The 21824-nt window shown below is 55.5% G+C and overlaps 1 protein-coding gene and 1 long non-coding RNA gene across 2 annotated transcripts; both read left to right on the top strand.

The window, feature by feature from the left end:
* Positions 1-3845: 3845 nt before the first annotated feature.
* Igsf23 (immunoglobulin superfamily member 23) lies at positions 3846-9936 on the top strand. The gene is made up of 3 exons (XM_046455609.2): positions 3846-3989; positions 7322-7621; positions 9071-9936. The coding sequence occupies exons 1-3, from the start codon at positions 3926-3928 to the stop codon at positions 9556-9558; spliced, it is 852 nt and encodes a 283-aa protein (XP_046311565.2). The 5' UTR covers positions 3846-3925; the 3' UTR covers positions 9559-9936.
* Positions 9937-10169: 233 nt separating this feature from the next.
* LOC131424604 (uncharacterized) lies at positions 10170-11615 on the top strand. The gene is made up of 2 exons (XR_009227914.1): positions 10170-10213; positions 11166-11615. It is a non-coding gene; the product is annotated as an uncharacterized LOC131424604 (long non-coding RNA).
* The last annotated feature ends 10209 nt before the right edge of the window (positions 11616-21824 follow it).

Raw genomic sequence — 21824 nt, 5'->3', positions numbered from 1 at the left:
CCGTCGTCTGGTCGAAGCGTGGCTTGGCACACAGCTTCACAGAGGCTGAAACCTGGGGGAGCTTCTCTGTGAGTCATTTAAAGGAAAACACGTGCAAAGAGCAGAGCAGGAGGCGCGTGCGGTCACGAGGAAGGGTCAGGAGAGAGCCCGGCTCTGGAGAGGGCGCGGGGCCACCCAGCGAGCCAGGGCAGCAGACTTGGGGTGTCGGCAGGGGTCCCACCCTCAGCCTCGCGGGTTTCATTCAGCAACTACTGTGGCCCGCGGAGGGGCAGAGCTCCGGGCCCAGGTGTGTGGAGGTGACGGGGCCTCTGAAGGGGACAGTGGGAGGGGGACAGAGGGGACACAGTGGGGAATAACGAAGGTGGCTCAGTGTCACTGTGACCTCCTACTGCCAATCCAGAGAACTGGGACTCCATCCTCCCACAGAGAGTGGGAGGCAGGCCCTGCCTTCCCGCAGGGTTTCCAAGGGACAGTGTCCCCTCAGGCTGAGGTGGCCCAGCGGGACAGTGCACCGAGCAGACACCAGGCCCTGGGTGCCAGCACCCAGAGAGAGGGTGGCATTCCAGAGTTGCTGGAGACACTGACATGGCTCAGGGAAGGGAGTTTGGAGGGACGTGGATTCTCCCAGCAGCTTGAAACTCGCCGAGGCAGGCTTTGTAACAGGGAGCTGTCCCCGGGTCCCTGAGCAGCTTCGGTCAGGTAGAGCTGGTCTCTCACCGCAGGGGCCGGCTGGAGCTCTGCAGTGGTGGGAAATGCCGACCTGCTCAGGCCTCCTCCTCCCTCTGGGGTCAGTTTGACTGTTATGTCCCTTATCCATCCTCCGTCTCCCCTCGATCGGGAGTCTCATCCTCTCGAATCACTATTCATCTTTGCTTTCAATCAGCTGAACCTTTTGGATGCGAGTAGCTGAATCCCAAATGGAACTGGTTCAGGAAAAACAGTGGGAACGTTAGATGAGAATAACACAAGGATTCGCGTGGACTTCAGGCACGGGTGAATCTAGGCGTCTGAATGATGTCATCAGAAGTCTCTCTACTGACACTATTGCTTTCCTATATGTTGGCCTCATTGTTAGGCCGTCTCTCTACTCGTAGGAGAAAGATGGAGCCAGCAGCTGCACCCACATCCCTCCAGTAGCAAATTCAAAAGAAAACTAAATGCCTTGTTCCCCAGAGTTCCAATAAAAGCCCCAGGATTGCTCCCTCCTGGCTGCCCCACTCTCAAGCCATCACTGGGACATGAGATGCTCTGGTTGCCCAGAGTCACACCATCATTCACTGTGAGGTGAAAGTGGCCTGCATGTGCCCTCCCCCCTCCCACGCCCTCAGGGCCTCAGAGGACAGCTCTGACTGGGAGGAAGGACACACAGAGAGAGAGGCCCACGGAGTCTTGTCCTCACTGTAGGGTAACACAGGTTGCGCACCAAGCAAAGCTTGGAATTGGGTGGCTTGGGGGTTAAAAATGACACAGAACTGGACTTTTTAAGGCCTGGAAGAGAGGGCAATTCAATTATTATCTAGAGGCCCGAGTGTGGTCTGTGAAAAATGTGGCCTCAGTTGCCAAAGGATCCAGCCTCAAATTGCTCACTTTTCTTCCACTTGCAAGCTGTGTGAGCTGGGGAGGGCACTAAACCTCCCTGAGCCTCAGTCTCTTCTTCTGTGAAATGGGGATCATGTGGCCCCTGCCACTGTGGTGGTGGTGGTAGGGGGTGTGAAGCGTTCTGATTGGTCAGTCCTAAGCCCCTCCCCTCTCTGAAGCCCCCAGGGTGTGGATTTTCCAAAGGGAAGTCCAAGTGCGGCTACCTGGGTGGTGTACCATGACTCCAGAAGTTGAGGCAGGAGGATTACAAGTTCGAGGTCAGACCCAGCAACTCAGTGAGGCCCTAAGCAACTTAACAAGACCCTGTCTCTAAATAAAAAATAAAAGGACTGGGGATGGGGCTCAATGGTAGAGTGCTCAGGATTGAGTCCCCAGTTCCAAAAATAAAATAAAACAGGGTGAAGCGGAAGGAGCAGACACCAGAGTCCTGCGCACCCTGCAGCTACCTGCCCAGACTCTCATGGTCTCCTGGCCGGCCCAGCACCCAGCAGCAGCCAGACAGGCCATAAAGAGGTGGCTGATTGGCAAATGCTAATAAATAGCCAAGTCTCCGGGTAATGACTATTATCAGAGTCTCGGGGGTGAATCTTTGCCCCTGGGTGGAGCCTGGACCTCTCTAGGAAGGAAAAACAAGCCTGTGAGTCAGACAGATCTGAGTTCAAATCCCAACACTCTCACTCACTCACTCACTTGTTCATTTATTCACTTAAAAAAAAATATGATGAGGCTCTATGATGTGCACAGCTATGAGTCAGAAAAAAACCCCTGTCTCCTGGATCTGACATTCTGGGGAAGGCAGGGAGGGAAGAAGGAGACAGATGACAAACAAGTGAACAAAGCAATAAATGAGATCATGCCAGAAAACACTGGGAAGTGGGGGGGGGGGGAACGTGGCTCAGTAGCAAGGAGCCGGGTAGCTGAGTTGCAGCGGTTCTGTTAGGAAAGCCTTTTTGAGGAGATGACATCTGATTTGAGACCAGAATCACAAGACACAGCCACAAGACTCTGCTCTAAGGAGCAGAGATGTCAAGTGCAAAGGCCCTGAGGTGGCTCCCTCCAAGAACTGACACTGAAGTCACTGTGAATAGCTGTGCAAAGTCAGATACTTAGCCTCTATGAGCCACTGGAAAGTGAAGAATGGCCATAGCCACCCCTGGGAGGTTTCAGTGAGGACTTGATCAGGCAACAGTTGCAAGAAAGCTGCCGATGTGCGTGGCAGACAGTAAGTGTTCAATAAACACCAGCTATTCATTTGAACAGTAGAAAAATTTTTTGTTTTGCTTTGTTTTTTCATTCCTGGAAATGAAACCCAGGACCTTGTGCATGTTCTACAACCTCTATTAATTTGAGGAGGAAGCAATGAGCCTGGAGAGTCAGTAGGGTCAGGAAAAGGAGATTTTCTGGTTAATCCTTCCAGTATCTAACTTCAGGATATAGTATGAGCAGAGTCCTAGTAAAGTAATTCTGAACATGCTTCTGGGGCACCCTGGATACCAATAATAGTAATTAGCATTATTTTAATAGCTGCCGGTTTTCCTTGAGCACCTACATGCACCCTGGCCCTAACACTGAAGTCCCTCTGCCTCTGGGACAGGCTCTATTATTAACACCCTCATTTTTAGATTTTATTTTTTATTTTTATTTTTTAATTGTTTTAGTTTTATTTACTTATTTATTTGGGTACTGGGGATTGAACCCAGGGGTGTTTTAACAAGGAGCTGCACCCCCAGCCCTTTCTATCTTTTATTTTAGGACAGGGTCTTGCTAAATTGCTGAGGCTGGACTTGAATTTGCCATCCTCCTGCCTCAGCCTCCTGAGTCTCTGGGATTGCGGGCTTTCGACGAGGCACCTGGCTGCATACTCATTTTACAGGGGACAAAAGCTGAAGCTCAGAGCGGATGGTCACAGAGCCTGGGCCGGAAGCCAGGAGGCCAGCCCTGGGCCCGCGGCCACCTACCTGGGACCTTTGCCCATTGCTCCACTTTGCGGGCAGAAGGCTCTTTGGCCTCACCGACACGGTTCTCCCAGGGAGGATTGCGGGGTGGGGAAGGAGGAGGAAATCCCTGGGTCCCTGCGCCCTTCCACTACCACCGACCAGGGACTGGGGAAACCGGGCTGGAGTGGCTTCCTAAAGGCAGCGGGAGGCGGGGCCGGGGCGGGGCTGAGGGCGGGGCCGGGGCGGGCCGGGGCGGGGCTGTGGGCGGTCCGGGGCGGGGCCGGGGCTGTGGGCGGGGCCCGGCGGCTTAACTGCGGTGCCACCCATCACCTTGAGCTGCAGCGCCCAGCAGGACGCTCCCAGCTCAGTCCCAGGCACAGCGCAGCGTCATGAAGTGTCCTCCCGACACCTGCTCCGGTCACAGCCCTGCCTGGAAGAAGCTGCTTCTAATAGGTGAGTGAGAGAAATCGATTCCCCATGGGTTGGGGACAAGAGGGGGACTCCCCAGGAAGAGTCTCCGTACAGTCAACGTCACCCTGCTCTGGTCAATTTAAAGACCAGGCAGCCAGTTCACAGCGCTCTTGAACCACACCCCCTCCAGCCCAACCGGCGACACTACAGACCCCTTTACCAAGGAGGACAGTGAGGCACCGAGTGGGGACAGGGCACCTACTCCAGACCACAGGGGCTGGCCGATGGCACCACCGGAATCCAGAATCCCAGCCCAGACCCTTTCCACCAGAGTACCCTGTCTCACCACAGCTGTCCACGAGCCAATGAAACAATAAGAATAATAAACTATAGCAGTAACGGTGATAAGCGGTCACTGTACCTGAGTACGTCGACGGCCAGCCCCTTCTGCGGCTTTCCAGGCAGGAATATAACCCCTTCGGGCAGGGGCCGTATGATCCCCATTTCACAGAAGAAGAGACCGAGGTTCAGGGAGGTTTAGTGAGTGCCGACCCCAGCTCACACAGCTTGGAAGTGGCAGAAAAGTGAGTAATTTGAGGCTGGATTCTTTGGCGACTGAGACCACATTTTGCAGAGACCACACGCGGGCCTCTAGATAATAAATGAGTTGCCCTCTCTTCCAGGCCTTAAAAAGTCCAGATCTGTGTCATTTTTAAACCCCAGATCACCCAATTTCAAGATTTGCTGGGTCCCCAATTCAGCCTGTGAGGACAAGACTCTGTGGGCCTCTTCTCTCTGTGTTCTTCCCGCCAGTCAGAGCTGTCCTCGGGGACCCTGAGGCTGTGGGCAGGGAGGAAGGAACGCGCAGGCCATGTGCATCCCGCCTGTCCCCGTGAGCTTCACCCACCCTGTCCTTCATCTGGGGACGTACAGGTTGAGTCCCCTTCTCCCACACTCCAAGGTCTCCAAGAAGTTCCCTTCAAGCCACCCTCGCTCGGACATGCACCAGGTCTCCTCAAAGAAGCCTCACTGGGGGCCCTGCCGCCCCTCTCCTCCCCAGGAGCCCCAGTCCCCTCCCCGAGGCCTTGGGAGCTGGCAGGGCCATCAGGGAGCCCCACGGGGCTAGACCTCAGCTGGGGACAGAGGTTCCTGGTTTGTTTTGTCCTCAGACTTTTTATTTTTAACTATTCTTAACTTTTAAGAAGACAAAGGATGAGATTTCAGAGCTGGAACCGCATAGATGATTCCAGAACTCTTGCTTTAGAGAAACGCGGTTATTTAAATAGCACTAAAAAGAAGGAGATTAAGAAAGAGAGCCAGATGCTCATAGACATGGTCAAGCCGGGAGACAATTCGCATTCGGTATCATGAGTAGGCGCGGAAGGAACGCGGGTCCAATGCCAATCAGCTGTGCCACTGGGCAAAACAGGGGCCAGCCGACCGCACCCCTCGCTAAGGATGGAACCCAGGGCCTCACACAGCTTACAGGTAAGGCTCGACCACTGAGCTCCGTCCCCAGCCCTTTTTAGTTTTTGAGACAGGATCTCACTGAGTTGCCCAGGCTGGCCTCTAATTTGCCATCCTCCTGCCTCAGCCTCCTGAGCAGCTGGGATTATAGGGGTGCCCCATGGTGCCCAGCCCAGGATTTCTTTGGGGGGTAATGAAAATGTTCTAAAATTGATTGTGATGATGTTTGTACAATCCTCAAGGGAAATGTGCCTCCCCAAATGGTCACCTTTGAGCACTAGAATGCAGGTGGTGGGGATATGCAAAGCCCCTCAGTTGCACACTTGAATTGTTGATGCAAAGAGTGGATTCTAAGTGTTCTGGTCACAGGCTGTGAAGTCATGCATGTGGGAATTGGCTCAGTTGAGTCATTGCACAATGGAGAAATATTTTAAAACGCCAAGTGGTACACCATAAATATATAAATTTGTACTCGCCAATTAAAATAATTAATTAACCTTTAGAAAGAAAAGACGATGTTATCGTTTATCAGATATCATCCCATCATGCTTCTAAACGCCATACCGCACACTGGTGTATAACCCGTTGAGATTTCAAAATGATGAACATGTGGGGCTGAGTGAATGATATGTCCTATGGATTCTGCATCAACAAAACTATAGATTATATATAGCTACATATATGTGCCAATGTATTTTTGAAAAGTCTCAAAGCAAGGTACAGAAAAGCAGAAGAAGCAAAGTCGCAGAGAGGAGGCACAGGTGACAGGTCAGGTCCGGGTGATTTGCAGCTGAGCTGAGGAGAGGGTGGTAGGTTGCCCCAGGCCTCCTCACTGGGCATGAGAATGAGAAATGGGTGGTGGACCCTTTAAGAGGTGGGGCCTAGTGGGGAATGATTAGATCATGGGAGCATCATCCTTCATGTGATGCCCATGTCTAAGGAGCAGGGAGGAGTGGGTGAGGTCTCCTACGACTGGATTCGTTCTGTCAAGAGCAGGTTGTGAGCTGGGTGTGGTAACTCATGCCTGTCATTCCAGCAGCTCAGGAGGCTGAGACAGGAAGATCACAAGTTTGAGGCCAGCCTCAACAAGACCTTAGCAAGATCCTGTCTCAAAAGAGAAAATAAAAAGGGCTGAGGAGATGGCTCAGTCGTACAGCACTCCCAAGTTCAATCTCCAGTACCAATTAAAAAAAAAAAAAGAAAGAAAAGAAAAGTGGGTTGTCATAAAACAAATCCACCCTGTGTGCTTGGCCCCTTCTGCATATGGAGGTTCCCTTTGTTTCTGCACCACATTGCAACACAGCCAAGGAGCCCCCTCACCAGTGTGGAACCTTGTTGTTTGGACTTTCCAGCCACCAGAACCAAATAAACCTCTTATCTTTATAAAGCACTAGCCTCGGGTATTTTGTGATAGCAACACAAGACAGACTAAGACAGACCCCAAGTCTGAGACTCAAGCCTGCTGTGCCTTGGTTTCCCTGCCTATAAAACAGACTGTCACACCTATGACATCAGACACAGCTGTCTTACATTCCCTGACTCTGGTTTCTTATCTGTCATGGGGTATAATAGTCATATCAATCAGGGCTGAGGCAAGAAACAGACGGTCTAATGCGAGGGAGAGAGGAGTCACCCACCGGCAGAAGCCAGCCAGCAGCAACAGGCCAGGGGAGCCCAGGCCGTCGCCCAGGGAAGTCAGCCTTTTGGGAAGCAGAGCAGAGAAAGGTGCTGGCCCCGTGACCGTGGCACGGCAGTGCTGGGTGCTTTGCGGGGTGGCTTCAAGGACGACTGGATTGTGACCCGTGTGGCACCAGGGACCTGGTCTAGCTCTGATGGTTGTGCAGCGCCATCACCAGCCCGTGTGGGCAGCATCTCACTGTGTCCCCGTCCCTCCTCCCCACCTCAAGGCACCCTGCTCGCCTGCAGCACCAGCACCTGTTCTGCGTCCCTGGAGCTGCCCCTGGCAGAGGGAGGCGGTGGCCGCCCGCCTGTCCCCGGGAGCCCCGATGGCCTCCGCACCGCTTCACGGTTCCCAGGGCGCGAGGCCCAGCCGGCAGCCGTGGTCTCTCCCGAGGGCCTCCGAGGACCGGCTCACATGGGCAGGGAGTGGCTGGGCTCCCGGGGCCCCCTGCTCATCACCAATGTGACAGATGCGGACAGCGGTGCCACGGTGCTGGGAACCAGCAGGGGACAGGGACGCTCCAACAGTGAGTGCAGCCCCAGGGCAGGGGGCGGGTTGCGAGGTGACAGCTGGCCACGCCTGATGCCCTGATGGTGTTTCTGTTCGTGTTTAAATGCTGATCACACCTTCTAGATGGCTCCACCTCCCACGGACAAGCCATGAGTGGCACTTGGCTCACGGAGGACCCCAGGGCCGGTGGCTGTCTTGGTGGAGGTCATGCCTCCCGTTGCTGGGCGCCCTCTCCTGCTCCGAGCCCAGCCGGGCACCGCCTCCTCCAGGAAGCCCTCCAGGAGCCCCTGGCTGTGCCCAGGTCCTTTTCACTTCTCACACTGCGCTGAAGGTGGACCTGGGCTCTGGGTGGAGGTCCCAGCATGTGCCACAATGTCAGGCGGCCCAAGTTCAAACCCCAGATGTATCCCTCTCCGTCCCTGAGGCCTGGCCCCAGGATCCCCAGATCTCAAAGCCCTTTCCCTGAAAAATCGTGGAAAGGGAACGCCGGACCCTTGGGTCACCTCCTCGCTCACTCCCCGCTTCCCACTCCTGCAGCCGTAAAGTCGGTTTCCCCCGTGGCAGCCAAAGTGATGCCCTTCACACCTAAGCCAGCCCTCTTCCCTCCTCTTCAGAGACTCCCACCTCGTTCAGAGTCAAGGTCCTTCCCCTGGCCGGGTGCGGGGCACACACCTGTAATCTCAGCAGCTCGGGAGGCTAAGGCAGGAGGACCTCGAATTTGAGGCCAGCCTCAGCAACTTAGAGAGGCCCTAAGCAACTTAGTGAGACCCTGTCTCAAAAACATGTAAAAAGGATGTGGAGTGCTCCTGAGTTCAATCCCTGGGGCCACAACAACAACAAAAAAGTCTTCCCCACAGCCCAGGGGTCCCACAGGGTCTCACGACCTCTCAGATCTGCCTTTCTTTGACCTGAACTGGGCTCGCCCCACCTCCAGTCCAACCCACCCCCTCATCTTTGTCTTCACAGTTCTTACCTCACCCCAGCTATATATGCACCCACCGGTCCACTGATTATCCCCCCACTCCCTCTCCCACTCCATGAGGCTGCTGTCTGTCCTCTTGCTGCTGAGCCCAGGATCCTCGATTTGCTTCACCCCGAATTAGATGCCCATGGTTAACTGCTGGGGAGCTGGGAAGGGCTGGGGGTGCACAGGAAGAGAAGGCAGGGGCTGGTTATCACCATGGCAACGGAGCGCAACCCCACTGAGCAGCTCAGGGCCTGGTGTGGGACAAGCCCCGATGCTCCCACCCGAGCCCCTGGGGGCTCCAGGCGCTGGCAGTCGTGGGGAGGGCGAGGGGTCGGGGCACCAAAAGTTCTGTCCACTGTGGTCTCAGCGGGCGCCACCCCAGGCCAGCGGCTCGGGGCTCCTTCGGGGTGGATGGATGAGTGCAGCCTCTGCGGCGGGCAGAAGCGCCAGCCTCCCTGAGCGGCCTCCACCCGGTGGCCTTGCTCCCTGTTCCCACAGACAGCCCCAGGCAAGTGCAGCTGCGGACATCCCCCAGCACCGTCCGGGGCATCATCTACAGCGACCTCAACTTCTCGGTGATCATGGCGTGGACGGTCACAATGGACCCCGAGCCCGAGCTGACCTGGACCCTCGACGGGAGGCTCTGTGGCACCGGAGAGAAGCTGTTCATCCGGCGACTGTCCCGGGAGCTGCTGGGCACCTACGTGTGCACGGGCAGGAACAGCCAGCAGCTGCTGCCCTCCTACCCTGTGACCGTCTCACTGCCACCTGAGCCACGGGAGTCCCCCCCACCCAGGACCCCTGCTGCACTCCGGCTGGTCTGCGGCGGACTTCAGGGCTCTCCTGAGCACCTTCCAGAAGCCTGGGAGGCCCCCCCCCTATTTTTTTCTGGATCAGGGATTGAATCCTTGAATCCAGGGGCGCTTAATCTCGGAGCCCCCTCTCCAGCCCTTTTTACTTTTTATTTTGAGACAGATTCTTGCTAAGTTGTTGAGGCTAGCCTCAAATTTGAGATCCTCCAGCCTCAGCCTCCCAAGCCGCTGAGGTTACAAGAGTGCACCTCCGCGCCCGGCTCTGTGAGACCCTTTCTAGCCAAAGTGTCGTCTGTCCTTCCCTCCAGCAAGCCAGCTGTGGCTGAGGCTGAAAGAGGCTGACGCTAATGAAAGCCCAGGACAGGATCTGCACCGGGTCCCAGCTCCAGCCCTCTCTCCCCTCTGCGCCCCAGCACGCGCCAGCGAAGCGGATAGACAGACAGACAGACAGATAGATAGATAGAAAGAATAGATAAATAAGTAAAAAAAAAAAAAAAAGTTTGAAAAGAGAAAAGAAAGACCCTGCGGCTTCCAGCTGGTGGGGAGGTGGGGGCCAGGAAGCAGCGACCGCTGGGGAGGAGCTTGGCAGAGGCCGGATGGGTGGAGGCCGGGTCCCGGGTGACCCAGAGGTGGAAGATGGGAGTGGGAATGTGCGGGAGGGCGGGCAGCTCTGCACCCTGGCTCCTCCCTGGTCCCCAGAAGTCGACGTGGAGCCCACTCCTGCGTGGCCCATTCGGCACGACCCCGGCCTGACCCTGACAGGAGCATCTGCCATCGGGCTCATCACGCTGCTCGGCGTCGCGGTCTTCTTCTGCGTGAAGAACCTATGGTACAGCTGTCCCTTCCCTGACCACTGGGCCCGTCCACTTGGCCCCCACCACATACAGAGCTCCCTCTGCATAGAGACAGACCTAAACAGCCGGCTGTGGCGGTGCCCACCTTGGATCCCAGTGACTAGGGAGGCTGAGGCAGGAGGATCACAGGTTGGACACCAGCCTCACCAACTTAGGGAGGCCCTAAGCAAGTTAATGAGACCCTGTCTCAAAAATTTTAAAAAAATAATAAAAATAAAAAGGGCTGGGGATGTGGCTCAGGGGTAAGAGCACATCAGGGTTAAATCCCTGGTGCTAAAAAAAGAAAGAAAAAAGAAGGAGCCAAGGACTCCATCAGAGAGGGTCACCCTGACCTCCCATATGCCCCGCTGCTTCATCAGTTCAGGAAGCAACATCAGGCAACAGAGAGGCACTGGAGCTGGGTGCCTGGGCTCCACCAGGTAGACACTTACCCTGTGCCTCAGTTGGCCAATCTGCAAAGTGGGACCAGAATAAAAGCACCCACCACCCAGGGTTGATGTGAAGAGGGCTGGATCTCACAGCACCTGAAGCAGTGCCAGGGACCCGGAGGGGCTGCCCGGTCCCCTCGTCGTACCTACCTCAGCCCACCCTGTGCCGGGTGCTGCGGTCCCAGGGGATTAAGCATGAAGAGTCCCTTGGGGACCCCGTGTCCCCCTCGGGGATGCCCGTGATACCCACGTTGAGCAAGGAAGACCTGGAGAGTGGGTCAGATGAGGTTGAGTGGCACGGAGGGAAGGCCTGGAGGGGGACAGGGAGTGTGGGGGCCGGTGCCACTCATCCAGCAGGGAAGGAGCCACGTGGGGACCTTCCGCCGAGGTCACTGAACACTGCTGAAGACGCAGGCCTCAAGTCGGGTCGCACCAGGGCTAGGGCTTCAGGTCTGATGGTGACAGTGACTCTCCCTCTGTCCCCCTGTCTTCATCCCAGCACTGACTGACAGAGGTGATGAGCGTGCAGCTGGCCCGTGACCTCGGGGAGGTGAAAGGAAATCCTGGCTCAGGGAACAGGACAAGCTCCTGAGCAGGGGGTCCTCGGGGACCTCCTCCCTCCTGGTTCCCTGATGATTTGCCAAGAGCCCAGGACTGCTCCTCTCTGTCCTGCCAACTGCCCGGGCCCCGACTGTCCAGCTCACCAAGCCCTTGAAAGCTACCTAAGCAGGCCGTCTGTGTTTCTTCCACATTTGGAGCTGCAAGTAAAAGAAACTCACTAACGGAACCCCCCAAAACAGGGGGGGATGCCAGATACTGTGGCCTGTCATCCCAGCGGCTTAGGAGGCTGAGGCAGGAGGATCACAAGTTCAAAGCCAGCCTCAGCAACTTAGTGAGGCCCTAAGCAACTCAGCAAGACACTGTCTCTAAATAAAGTATTTTAAAAGGGCTGGGGTGTGGCTCAGTGGCTATGAGTCCCTGGTTTTAATCCCTGGTACCAAAAAAAGGGGTGGGGTTAAAGTTTGGGGTGCAGCTAAGGGACAGAGTGCTTGGCTAGCATGCATGTGGCCCTGAGTTCCAGTGTCAGCACTGCAAAATAAATAAACAAACAAATAAATAAAAATAAATGTAAAGGAAGACTTTAATATTAGGATCCAGGAAGATTTCTAAGAATCCTAGGTGTATCCGTCAGCATCTGCTAGGTAACAAATGACCCCCAAAATAAAGCAACTTGAAAACAATCGTTTATTTAATCACAATTCTGTGCGCAGTCGGTCAGTTTGGGCTGAGCTCTGCTGGGCAGTTCTTCTGGATGCTGCTGGGCTTGTTCCTGCATCTACAGTCAGGTGATGGGCTGCCTAGAGCTATCGGGACTAGGACAGCCTCCACTGAGGCACCGACCTCAGGCCTCTCCCATGTGGACTTGCCCTCCAGCAGGTGACCCAAGCTCATTCCCGTGACAGAGTCAGGGCTCCAAGGTGGGGGAGCAGGTGCTGCAGGGACGCTCGAGGTCCCAGCTCAGAACTGGCACACAATCATTCCCGCCACATTCTGCTGGTCAAAGCAAGTCACTGGCCGGTCCATTGCAGGGGTGAGGAGACCAACTCCACCTGTTGCTGAGAGGGGTTGAATGCGTGGCCATTTTGGCAATCTGCCACCACCTGAGGCAGAAGTGCGTGGCTACTGCTCTCAGCCTGTCACCGCCGCGCCTCTGTCCCCTTCTCCAGGACACGGGCTTCCCATTGCGCGCCCTCTGTCTCCGCACGAGGGTGTCGCACCGTCTCCATCCACGTGGGGAGAGACCTTCCGTCCCTAACACCTGTGTTCAAGGGAGCAGCCCAGCTCAGCCGCCCCGTCCCTGCTTCCAAAGCCCGGGAGGAGCATCTGATGGTCCTGCGCTGCCCTTGGTTCCATCGCCATGGCCGTGGGGCCGCACACAGCGCCAGCTGATGTCCAGGTCAGCCCTTCTGTGCGGCTCCTAGAGCTGGGGGACTTCGCTCATCGGCTGGGCAGATCCTGAAATATGTCTTATGTACATTGAGGTCGTTTTTGCTCCTTAAAAAAAAAAAGAAACTTTCCCAATACAGAGAAGATGGGGAGGTGGCCACAGCCCCCAGAAATCCATGGCACATATAGAAATCAGATGGAAATTAGACAGGGAGGGGACTGGTCTCCCCAGCGAAGCCTCACAGATGGCAGGCATCGGGGACATCATCGTCGATGACCCTTGTGTGCCAAGGTCCAGCCCTGGCTGGGGGAGTGAGGGACCAGGGGTCCTGGAGGAGGAGTGGCATCCGTGAAAGAAGAAGAGTCGGGTGACAGATTGTAAGTTAGGAGCAGCCTCCAGAAGACAGCTCCCTGCCCCTGGAGGGACCTTTATTTTTGTACCTTTTTTTACAGGTGTTTTTTCAGGTAGTTAATGGATAGCTTCACAGCCCAAAACTTTTTGATTTACATAATTTTCAAGAGTTACAATCTCTCCTGACATACATTGATTACCTAGATATTGAGTACATTGTTCAAAATATTCTTCTGTAACCTTAGACAAACACGATTCAGCTTTTACGTTCACTTCTCAATCACTAGGTGCTAGGCGACGCAGCTAGACTACACGACTCCTGACCTATTATGCACTTCTAACTTTAAAGCATACCTATAATTATTTCATTAACCTTTAACTTTAAAGCGTACTTATGATTATTGGTGAGCGTTCTTACTTCTAAACTAAAATCCCAGTAAAACACACTTAAAGTAGTGAAAGTCTATATTTAAAAGCCTACCACTCTGAAGTGCCTCTAAAATAGATCTACGTTAACTTTACATTACTCTATTTTTAATTTCCAAGGTAATCTCCTTTCTCCGTGTGACCTAATCAACTGCTTTCTTAAAGAACTTCCTTGATCTTTGGTCAACGCACACCAATTCCTGTGTCTTTGTAATCTTTAACTAAAGGGCAGGCTTGGCACCTCGACCCACTTGTCATTAATATTAACTATGTGTTTTCCAGTTTCATCCTAAGTTTCTGCTTAAGGCAAAGGAGGGTCTCTTGGTTGGGGAATGTATTTTTATTAGCCTCTTGTCCTCGGGGGGATCCCAGAAGCTACGCAGGGTGGTCCTTGTACTGTGGGCACAGCATCTGTTTCTCTGTAGCTAGGAGTTGTACAGGTTGTGGCTTTAGGATGGGGGGGGGGGGGCTAGTGTAAATTGTTAACCATGGGATAAATATTTCTCGTTGTTCAGGTTGGGGAATACACCATGGTCTGTATCCTGGGAGACACTGAAACGCACCTCAGGGCCTGTCTCCACTGCATCCTTAGTCTCATTCTGGGAATTTTCCCACAATCTCACGCAACTCGTACTCTTTATTATTGACTGACGCACGCCCTGTTGTCCAAACAGAGCACTTGACACTCCCGATGGCTCCGGTTTCCAGGTGGTGGGCCCTGCCCAGCACCCCCCACCTGTGACCCTGTCAGACAGCGGGGGCAGGACCCTTCACCACTTGTGCGGATCTATCATCCGAGAGCATTCGGTGCTTCCCCGACCAACTCGAAGCCCCTGACACAGGAAATCGATTAGCAATCACTGTCCCCACCTGAGCTCAAATCCTGTCCCTGAGGACGCTCCAGGGGAAGGCCACCACCTGGGCACCTGAAGTGACCCATGCAGTGTGCTTCCTTCCTGCGCCCACTGAGGACAGGAGGACGCAGCTCCATTTTTCAGACAAAGCCGGGGAGGCTCAGAGCGGTGGAGTGACTCGCCCAGGGTCACACAGGTGGAATGTGAAGCATGGTCACTGACCCGGGCCACCTGGCTCTGAAATTCTGTGTCCAATACTGCACTGTCCCGTGGCCCCCTCCCTGGAGCCAGGGCCCCCTTCCCCTTCTCTGTCAGGTAAATGGCATTGTGCTCAGGTATAGAGGACGAAAGTGAGGCTCAGAGAGGGAAGGCGACCTGACCAGTGTCACACAGCCTTGCATGATGCCAGGTCAAGTCTGCCCAATTCCAGAGCCTGGCCCAGTCAGCACCTCCCAGTAGAACTTTGCACTGGTGGAAATGGTCTGGGTCCGTAGTCGTAGGTCACCTTCCAGACTAGTGCCCCTCGGTATGTGAACACTGCAACTGAGGAACTGGGCTTTTAAGCTTCTTTAACTCTAATTCATTTTAATTTTAATGCATAGAGGCACCTGTGGCTAGTGGCTATTGTATTAGACAACGCAGCTCAAAATCCTGATATTATTTCTTGACACTGGGGATTGAACTCAGGGGCACCCAACCACTGAGCCCCATCCCCAGGCCTATTTTGTGTTTTATTTAGAGACAGGGTCTCACTGAGTGGCTTAGGGCCTCGCTTTTGCTGAGGCTGGCTTTGAACTCCCGATCCTCCTTCCTCACCCTCCCAAGCCACTGGGATTCCAGGTGTGCACCACCGAACCCAGCTTCTAAATACTAATTTTCACAAACAGTAGTAGTAATAATCCCCAGCAGCCACAAGTGTCCTTGCCGACTCCGTGGCCGCCCTGGGAGGCCTTCCCTGGTCTGCCCGAGGGTCAGGACTTGCTGGAGAGCCCCTGGCATCCTTCCCACCTGAGTGTCCTGCTGAACCTCTTCCCTTCCTGCCCTTCCCTCTGTGGTCAAAGGAGAAGTCAGTTACTTCCTTCTGGGTGACAGTGGGGAGGGGACTGCCCCACAGCTCCAGAGCCTGGCTGCGTCCCAGAGGCGACACTGTAGACGCTGCCTCGTCCAGTCGTCCGCTGACCAACGCTCCGGCAATTCCCACTGCCCTTTAGAACAGCAGGCAAGGGGACACTGTGACAATCCCTCCATTGTCCCCTGGGAAAAACTTCAAATTTCCCCAGAGAGAACTTCCTGGCTACCCCGTTTGTAAATGTCACCCCTTGGTTACAGTCTCACTTACCAGACTGTATCATTAAGTCTTTGTGTGGACATTTGTTTCTCTTGTCCATTAGACGGCCAGCCCCGTGACTTCCGTCACACAAGAGGGGCTTCATGACGGTTGTTGAATGAATAAGTGAATGAGAGATGAGACCACGGCACCAGGGAACTGGGGCTCCACGGGGGAGGTCATCTGAGGCTCCACCTTCCTTAGGATGCTACGCGGCCCAGATGCAGGATGGGGACAGCCTGAAGAAAGGCTCCCTGCCTTCCCTTGAGGACACGGGCTGTAGGTCATTCCTGTCACTTCCACTCACCTCCCATCACAGAACGTGGTCCCGTGGCCCCACAAGGTCCAACATGGCCTGTCCCTAACCTGCCGATGTCCCTCACCTCGTTCACACCACGCTCCACCTCCCAGCCACGCTGCCCTGACTCAGCCCCGGCTGACAGGTGCTGGTGCCTTCGCTCCGTGAGAAGGGACACCACATCCGTCCTGGTCCGGTGCAGGTAGCTGAGGGAGACTCTGCTCCCTGTGGCCATTCAGGGTCCAGGCTTCTCCCAGCCTGGTTTCTGCTCTCCTCTGGGCCACCTGAGACTGTGAGGACTCACCAGAGGCTCTGAGAGGGGTCGTTGAAGCGAATGCTAGGAACAGCCTGCCAGTCTCCCTCACTTCGGTACTTCGCGGGTTCTCTCTGACCACCGGGCATTTGCACCTGCTGTTCCTTCTGCTGGAATGCTGTCCTCTCCTCTCTTCACCCCATGCATCTCTACTTATTTAAAAATCCTATCTCGCTCTTGTTTGAGTTGCATCCATCCAGCAAACATCTCCTCAAAACTGATCCAAAGTGGCCATTTTGGCCTGGTGCGGTGGTGCACGCTGTAATCCCGGCAGCTCGGGAGGCTGAGGCAGGAGGATCTCAAGTTCAAAGCCAGCCTCAGCAACTTACCGAGGCCCTAAGCAACTCAGGGAGACCCTGCCTCTAATGAGACATAAAAAAAGGGCTGGGGACGTTCTTCAGTACTTAAGTGCCCCTGGGTTCAGCCCCCGGTACCAAAAGAATAATGCTAATAATAATAATAATAATAACAAAACCGAGGGACACACTTGTGCATGCTGAGGAGGGGGAAGGACTGAGGGACATACAACATCAGAGACCAGGTCATGGCCAAAGCTGTTCATTCATTCAGGGACACACTTCCTGCTGTGCCTGATCTGGGGATGACAGGTGGCCAGCCCTCCCGGCCCGCAGTTCAGCTGGTCGGCGCTGGAGACCCAGCAGGTCAGGGTGGGGGCTGGGACGCAGAGCCACAGGTCTGGCCCGGGAGGGGGCCCTGGGGCGGCCAGGGGGCGGGGCGGCTGGACCACGTGACGGGGAACCTGGGAAGCCGCTGTTCCCGAGGGCGGTGCTCCGGCAGCCTCGAGGGCTCAGGAGTCCTTCTGTCCTGGTTCCCGGGGTCTGGAGGGTAGGCGCCCTAGGACGGGAAACTGATCAACCCAGAGAAGTGGGAAAGTGACCGCTTCCTAACGTGAGCGTCATTGCCCCAGCGCCACCAAGCTGGCAGCCCAGTGGGACTCAGCCCTGTCCCCACGGTGGGCAGGCTGGGGCCGGCCAGAGAGGGCGCTGCTCACCCTGGGGTCCCATCGGGCTTCCTGGAGGGCGGGGGGCTGAAGGGTGAGCAGCCACTAACGGGGCGCAGACGAGGGAGAAGTGTCCAGGACACGAGGACAGGATTCATCCAGAGGAAATTCCTCTGGAATTTCCAGGGCTGCGGGGGGCTGGGGGGAGTGGACGGCTGGATCCCTTGGGATGTCCGCCAGGTTCCAAGAATAGGGACTCTGTTCTGGTAGAAACCCACAGTCCATCCCAGGGTGTGGCCAATTAGTCATCAGATGGAGGAGGACTCTGTGTGTCACTTCCTCCCCCCACCCCCTACCCCTGCCATTGAGAAGACCTGGAATTTGGAGAACAACCCTGTGAGGTACCACACTGCACCCCAAAGGGACCGGGAAAGTGTGGGGGCTGTGGGACATGGGGCTGGGGGTGGCCGCCTGGGGAGCCAGCCAGTCATGGAGGACCAGAAAGGGTGTTGTCACAGCCTCCTTCCCAGCTCTTTGTGCCTAGCCTCAGAGAATAGAGAATCCTTTATTCTCTGCACTCCCGGGTCCCTTTGGGGTGCAGTGTGGTGCCTCACAGGGTTGTTCTCCAAATTCTGTGCCTTCACCAGCACCGCCATCCACTCTCTGTCCCCTCCACAGCACCACCCAGGGAAGGGGACAGGGATCATCACTACACTTTCCATCTGAGGAATGTGAGAGTAAGCAACGGTGAGATCCCTCCCCTGCCTGAAACTCTCTATAGCTCCCTGCTACCCACAGAAATCGATTACTTAGGAGTAATGCAGGAGGTCTCCCAAGCCCCAAGACACCAATACCTCTTGTTGCCATTTGCTAAGCAGCAGCATAAGTATATTATTATTATTATTATTATTATTATTATTATTATTGGAATTGAACCCGGGGCACTCAACACGTTTCTAAGTAATTTATTTAGCCATCACAATGCATTTTTACTTCATGGATAAGAAAGAAAGAGGCAGGAAAAATGATACAGGTTGCTTAGGATTCCAGCTGTTCATTAGTGAAAACAGAATTTGAACCAAGGGAATCCCGGAGCCCCAATGTCACCTCTGGTCTTTGTCCTTCCCCTCTGCAGGCTTTCCTCCTTTCTCTCCCCACCCCCCACTAAGCCTTCCCACATAGACCCTTTTGGAAAAATCTCCACTTCTGAAATGTAAAGGAAAATGAACTTCAGTGACCATCATGAGCGTCCCTCTGTGGGAACCACTGCCTCCCTCAGCCTGAGCTTTGCACGGCGGCGATTTAGCAGTATCTCCTAAGACCACAGAGATGCCCTCCCTTTGATCCAGAAGGCCAGTGTCTAGGAACGCAGGTGAGAGATACTATGGCACATCCAGGAAACGGAAGGGACATGGTTTTCCTGGATGGAACAGTTTGATAAAGATTGGAAACACCTGAACGTCCCTTCCAAGGAGGACAGGTTCAAAAATTACGGTGCTGTCTTAGAATACCTAAGAACAGGAGGTTTATAAAGAAGTTTATTTAGCTCACAGTTCTGGAGACAAGGACGTTCAAGAACAGCAGTCACATCTGCTTTGCTTCTGGCAAATCACAACCTAGGTGTCACACCACATGCCAGAGAGCTCTGGCTTCTACAGCCATCGACCTATTTACTCATTACCATTAATCTGTAAGTGGATTAATTCATTCACATGGCAAAGCTCACATGATCAATCACCTCTCAAAGATCCCACCTCTACACACCATTAAAATGTCACGGAGGATCAAGTTTCCCACATGAGAAATTTGGAGAACACATTTCAACCACAGCAGGGCCTTCGTGTTCTGGCGACTGCACGGCTGTGACCGCATGAGCAGAGCGAGGACGGGGAGCCTCGGCGCCAAGGTAGCCAGGTAGGCTGCTGGGTGGAACCCAGAGGAGGGTGTCCGCTGCTGCTCCTTTCTGGGAATGACAGTGTCCCCACAGGAATGAGCTCTGGCAAAGGATCTCCCTCAGCCCTCTCCAGAAAAGGAGGAGACCCACGAAGCAGCCCCCAGTGCAGAGCCCGACTCCTTCTCCGTGGATGTGCGGCCCGGATGCTGGGATCACCTGGTCGTCGGCCACACACAGTGGTGGTTTAGGGTGGTGGCTGCTCCCTGTCTTCTGCCAGGATATGGGAGCGAAAGCAAGGCTTCCAGAAGGATCTTCCTCTAGGACAAGGCCGCACTAAGGGCCTGTGAATCAAGTAGTGGGAAGCCATCCCAAAGCACACACTGTTGATTTAAAGAGAGGGGGTTGCAGCCAGGCACGGTGGCCCACCCCGTGATCCCAGCAACTCAGGAAGCTAAGGCAGGGGGATCACAGGGTGGAGGCTGAACAGCAGAGGGGGCCGAGATCAGGACCATGGAACAAGAATGGGGCACCCAAAGAAGGTTTATTGGGGTGCGCTCTCGGGCGAGAGTCACTCGTCCCCAAAAGGGTGAGGGCTGGGGACGTCGGCCGGGAAAGGCAGGAACCATGCTCATAAGGGAAGCTGGAGGTGGGCAGGCCTCCACCATCTAAACTGCAGCTGCCCACCGCAGGCTGGCCAGCCGGGTCTAGGGGACCGTGTCTGTCGAGGGTTGTCAGGGCCGATGTGGGGTGACGGGGCGACTGCTTCAGCTGGCGGGAACTGTGGTGGCTGGGGTCCGTTGTCATGTCAGCTTCTGATTGGCCATTGGTCTCTTCAGCCAGGGGGACAGTCCCCGCCCACAGCTGCCATGAGAGGGGGGGAGGGAAGGCTGCCCACCCGACATCCCGACCTGTGATGTCACAGGGCGCCGTGTCATCTGGCTGCTTCCTCCAGGGGCCTGGTCTAGGGGAGGCCAGGGGTTGGGGGCCGGTGGGAGGGGCTGGAGGAGCAGCTGATTCACCGCCACGTGGGAGACTTCGCTGATGCGGTTTCGGATAAATCTGAGGGGACTAGGAGCAGAAATTAGCAAGACACAGATCAGGGGGGCGGCCCACAATGGGACCCAACCAAGTGGCGGCCAGGGCAGAGCTCCACCAGCCCGGGAGGAGCGAGGTGGACCCTGAGATTCGGTTCTTCACTCAGCCGATGCAGCGTGTCCCTGTTTCCCTCTACTAGGCCGCTCTGTCGAGTAATGGCAACCTTCGTCCCCAAGAACAGACAGGTTCCTCCTCTGTCAGCGCTGAGTAGGTCTAGGGCCCGCCGCCTGTTTTGGAAAGTGACCAGCACAAGCCACGTTCTTTGTCTTTGGAGAGATGCCAGGGAGCGGGCAGAGGCTTCCCTGCCAGCTGTGATGTTTCAAGCTCTTCAGTTGTGGTTAAGCTATGGCCCAACGCCCGGCCCCGATGCCCCAGGCCCCCAGGGACGAGGCAAGGGAAATGCCTGAAGAAAGGCAGCCCGTCCAGATCTGGTGGGTGGAGGCTCAGGGAGAGAAACTCCGCCTGCCCAGAGTGTCAGTCGAGGATCCAGGTGACAGGGTGCAGGAAGGAGCAGCAATAGAGGAGTGGATGGCTTTCTCAGCACCCCGTCCCACCAAAGGAAGAATCCCGGGGTGCACGGACTGGGGAGGACACCGCAGTGGTCACGCTGCACCTGGGGGCGGCTTGGGAGGCTCAGCAGGTGGAAAGGTTTTGCTGCTGCTGCAGGGGACTGTCAGAGAGGGGGATCCCCGACAGAGGCAGAGAGGTGACACCCCCGTGGGGATTGTTAAGGGGAAAGGTCAGAGGGACTGCCATTAAGGGGGACGATCCAGAGCAGCACACAGAAAGCAATCAGAAATACCACTGACCCTAGGAGTTGTAGCCCCTGACGCAGCCATGAAAACGAGTCCCCTTCTCTGCCTCGGGGGCCCCTAGTCGGTGAGTGAGGGCAGTTTCTTTCTGAGGATTTCTTTCAGGTTGGCAATCGCTGGTCCTGATGTCCAGGTCTCACCATCTAGGTCCCCTGTGCCTGGAAACGCCAGGTAGGGATGAGGCAGCACCGTTCAGGTCGGGGCACCTGTGGGAACAGATCCAGAGGAGGAGTGGGAGGCCCACAGGTGAGCTCAGGGGGTCCCACCAATGGGGTGAGCAGGACTTAGGGCTGGGCCAAGCCTGAAGCGAGAAACATGGTACCAAGGGGAGAGGCCTAGTATCTGGCTGATGTGGGGTGGTGAGACTCACCGTATGGGGTCCCGTCCAGCACGGTTGGAGTGACCGAGGAGGGAGTTCCTTTAAGAGGACAGAGTCTCCTGGTTGGAGTGGACCCTCAGAAGGTGATGGTCCATAAGTTCCCGGAGGAGGCTGCGGACCAAGGTGAGGTAAGGTAGGTGTGAGGCCAGGGGTGGGGGCTGGACGGGAAGGTTGTGGTCATCAGGGAGGGGCAGCCGTAGAGCAGTTTGAAGGGCTGAGCCCTGTGGGGGCTCCAGGGCAGTTCGGATTCGGGTAAGAGCACGGGGAAGCAGATGGGGCCAGGAGATTGGAAGCTCGACGGAGAGTTTGTCGGGTGGTCCTTGAGGACCCAGGGGCCGCTCAGCCTTACCCGGGGACTGTGGGGAGGCCGGACCTGGGGTGATCTGCTCAATGAGGACTGAGGCCACAGTGTCCGGGTCCCTCGGGAGGTCGGGAAGGCCCAGTCCATCCTGAGAAGGTGTCAACCAGGGTAGTAGGTGTCGGAACTTTCCGTGTCTGGG

Source organism: Marmota monax, unplaced genomic scaffold (assembly GCF_021218885.2).
Source record: "Marmota monax isolate L192 unplaced genomic scaffold, Marmota_monax_Labrador192_F-V1.1 WCK01_AAM20220418_F8-fsc00149, whole genome shotgun sequence".
Taxonomy (NCBI): Eukaryota; Metazoa; Chordata; class Mammalia; order Rodentia; family Sciuridae; genus Marmota; species Marmota monax.
This window is presented reverse-complemented; position numbering and strand designations above follow the sequence as displayed.

Coding starts and splice junctions, on each gene's coding strand:
- Igsf23 (XM_046455609.2), top strand. CDS start 3,926: ATGAAGTGTCCTCCCGACACCTGCTCCGGTCACAGCCCTGCCTGGAAG. Junction 3,990..7,321: donor GAAGAAGCTGCTTCTAATAG/GTGAGTGAGAGA, acceptor CCCCACCTCAAG/GCACCCTGCTCGCCTGCAGC. Junction 7,622..9,070: donor GGGACAGGGACGCTCCAACA/GTGAGTGCAGCC, acceptor CTGTTCCCACAG/ACAGCCCCAGGCAAGTGCAG.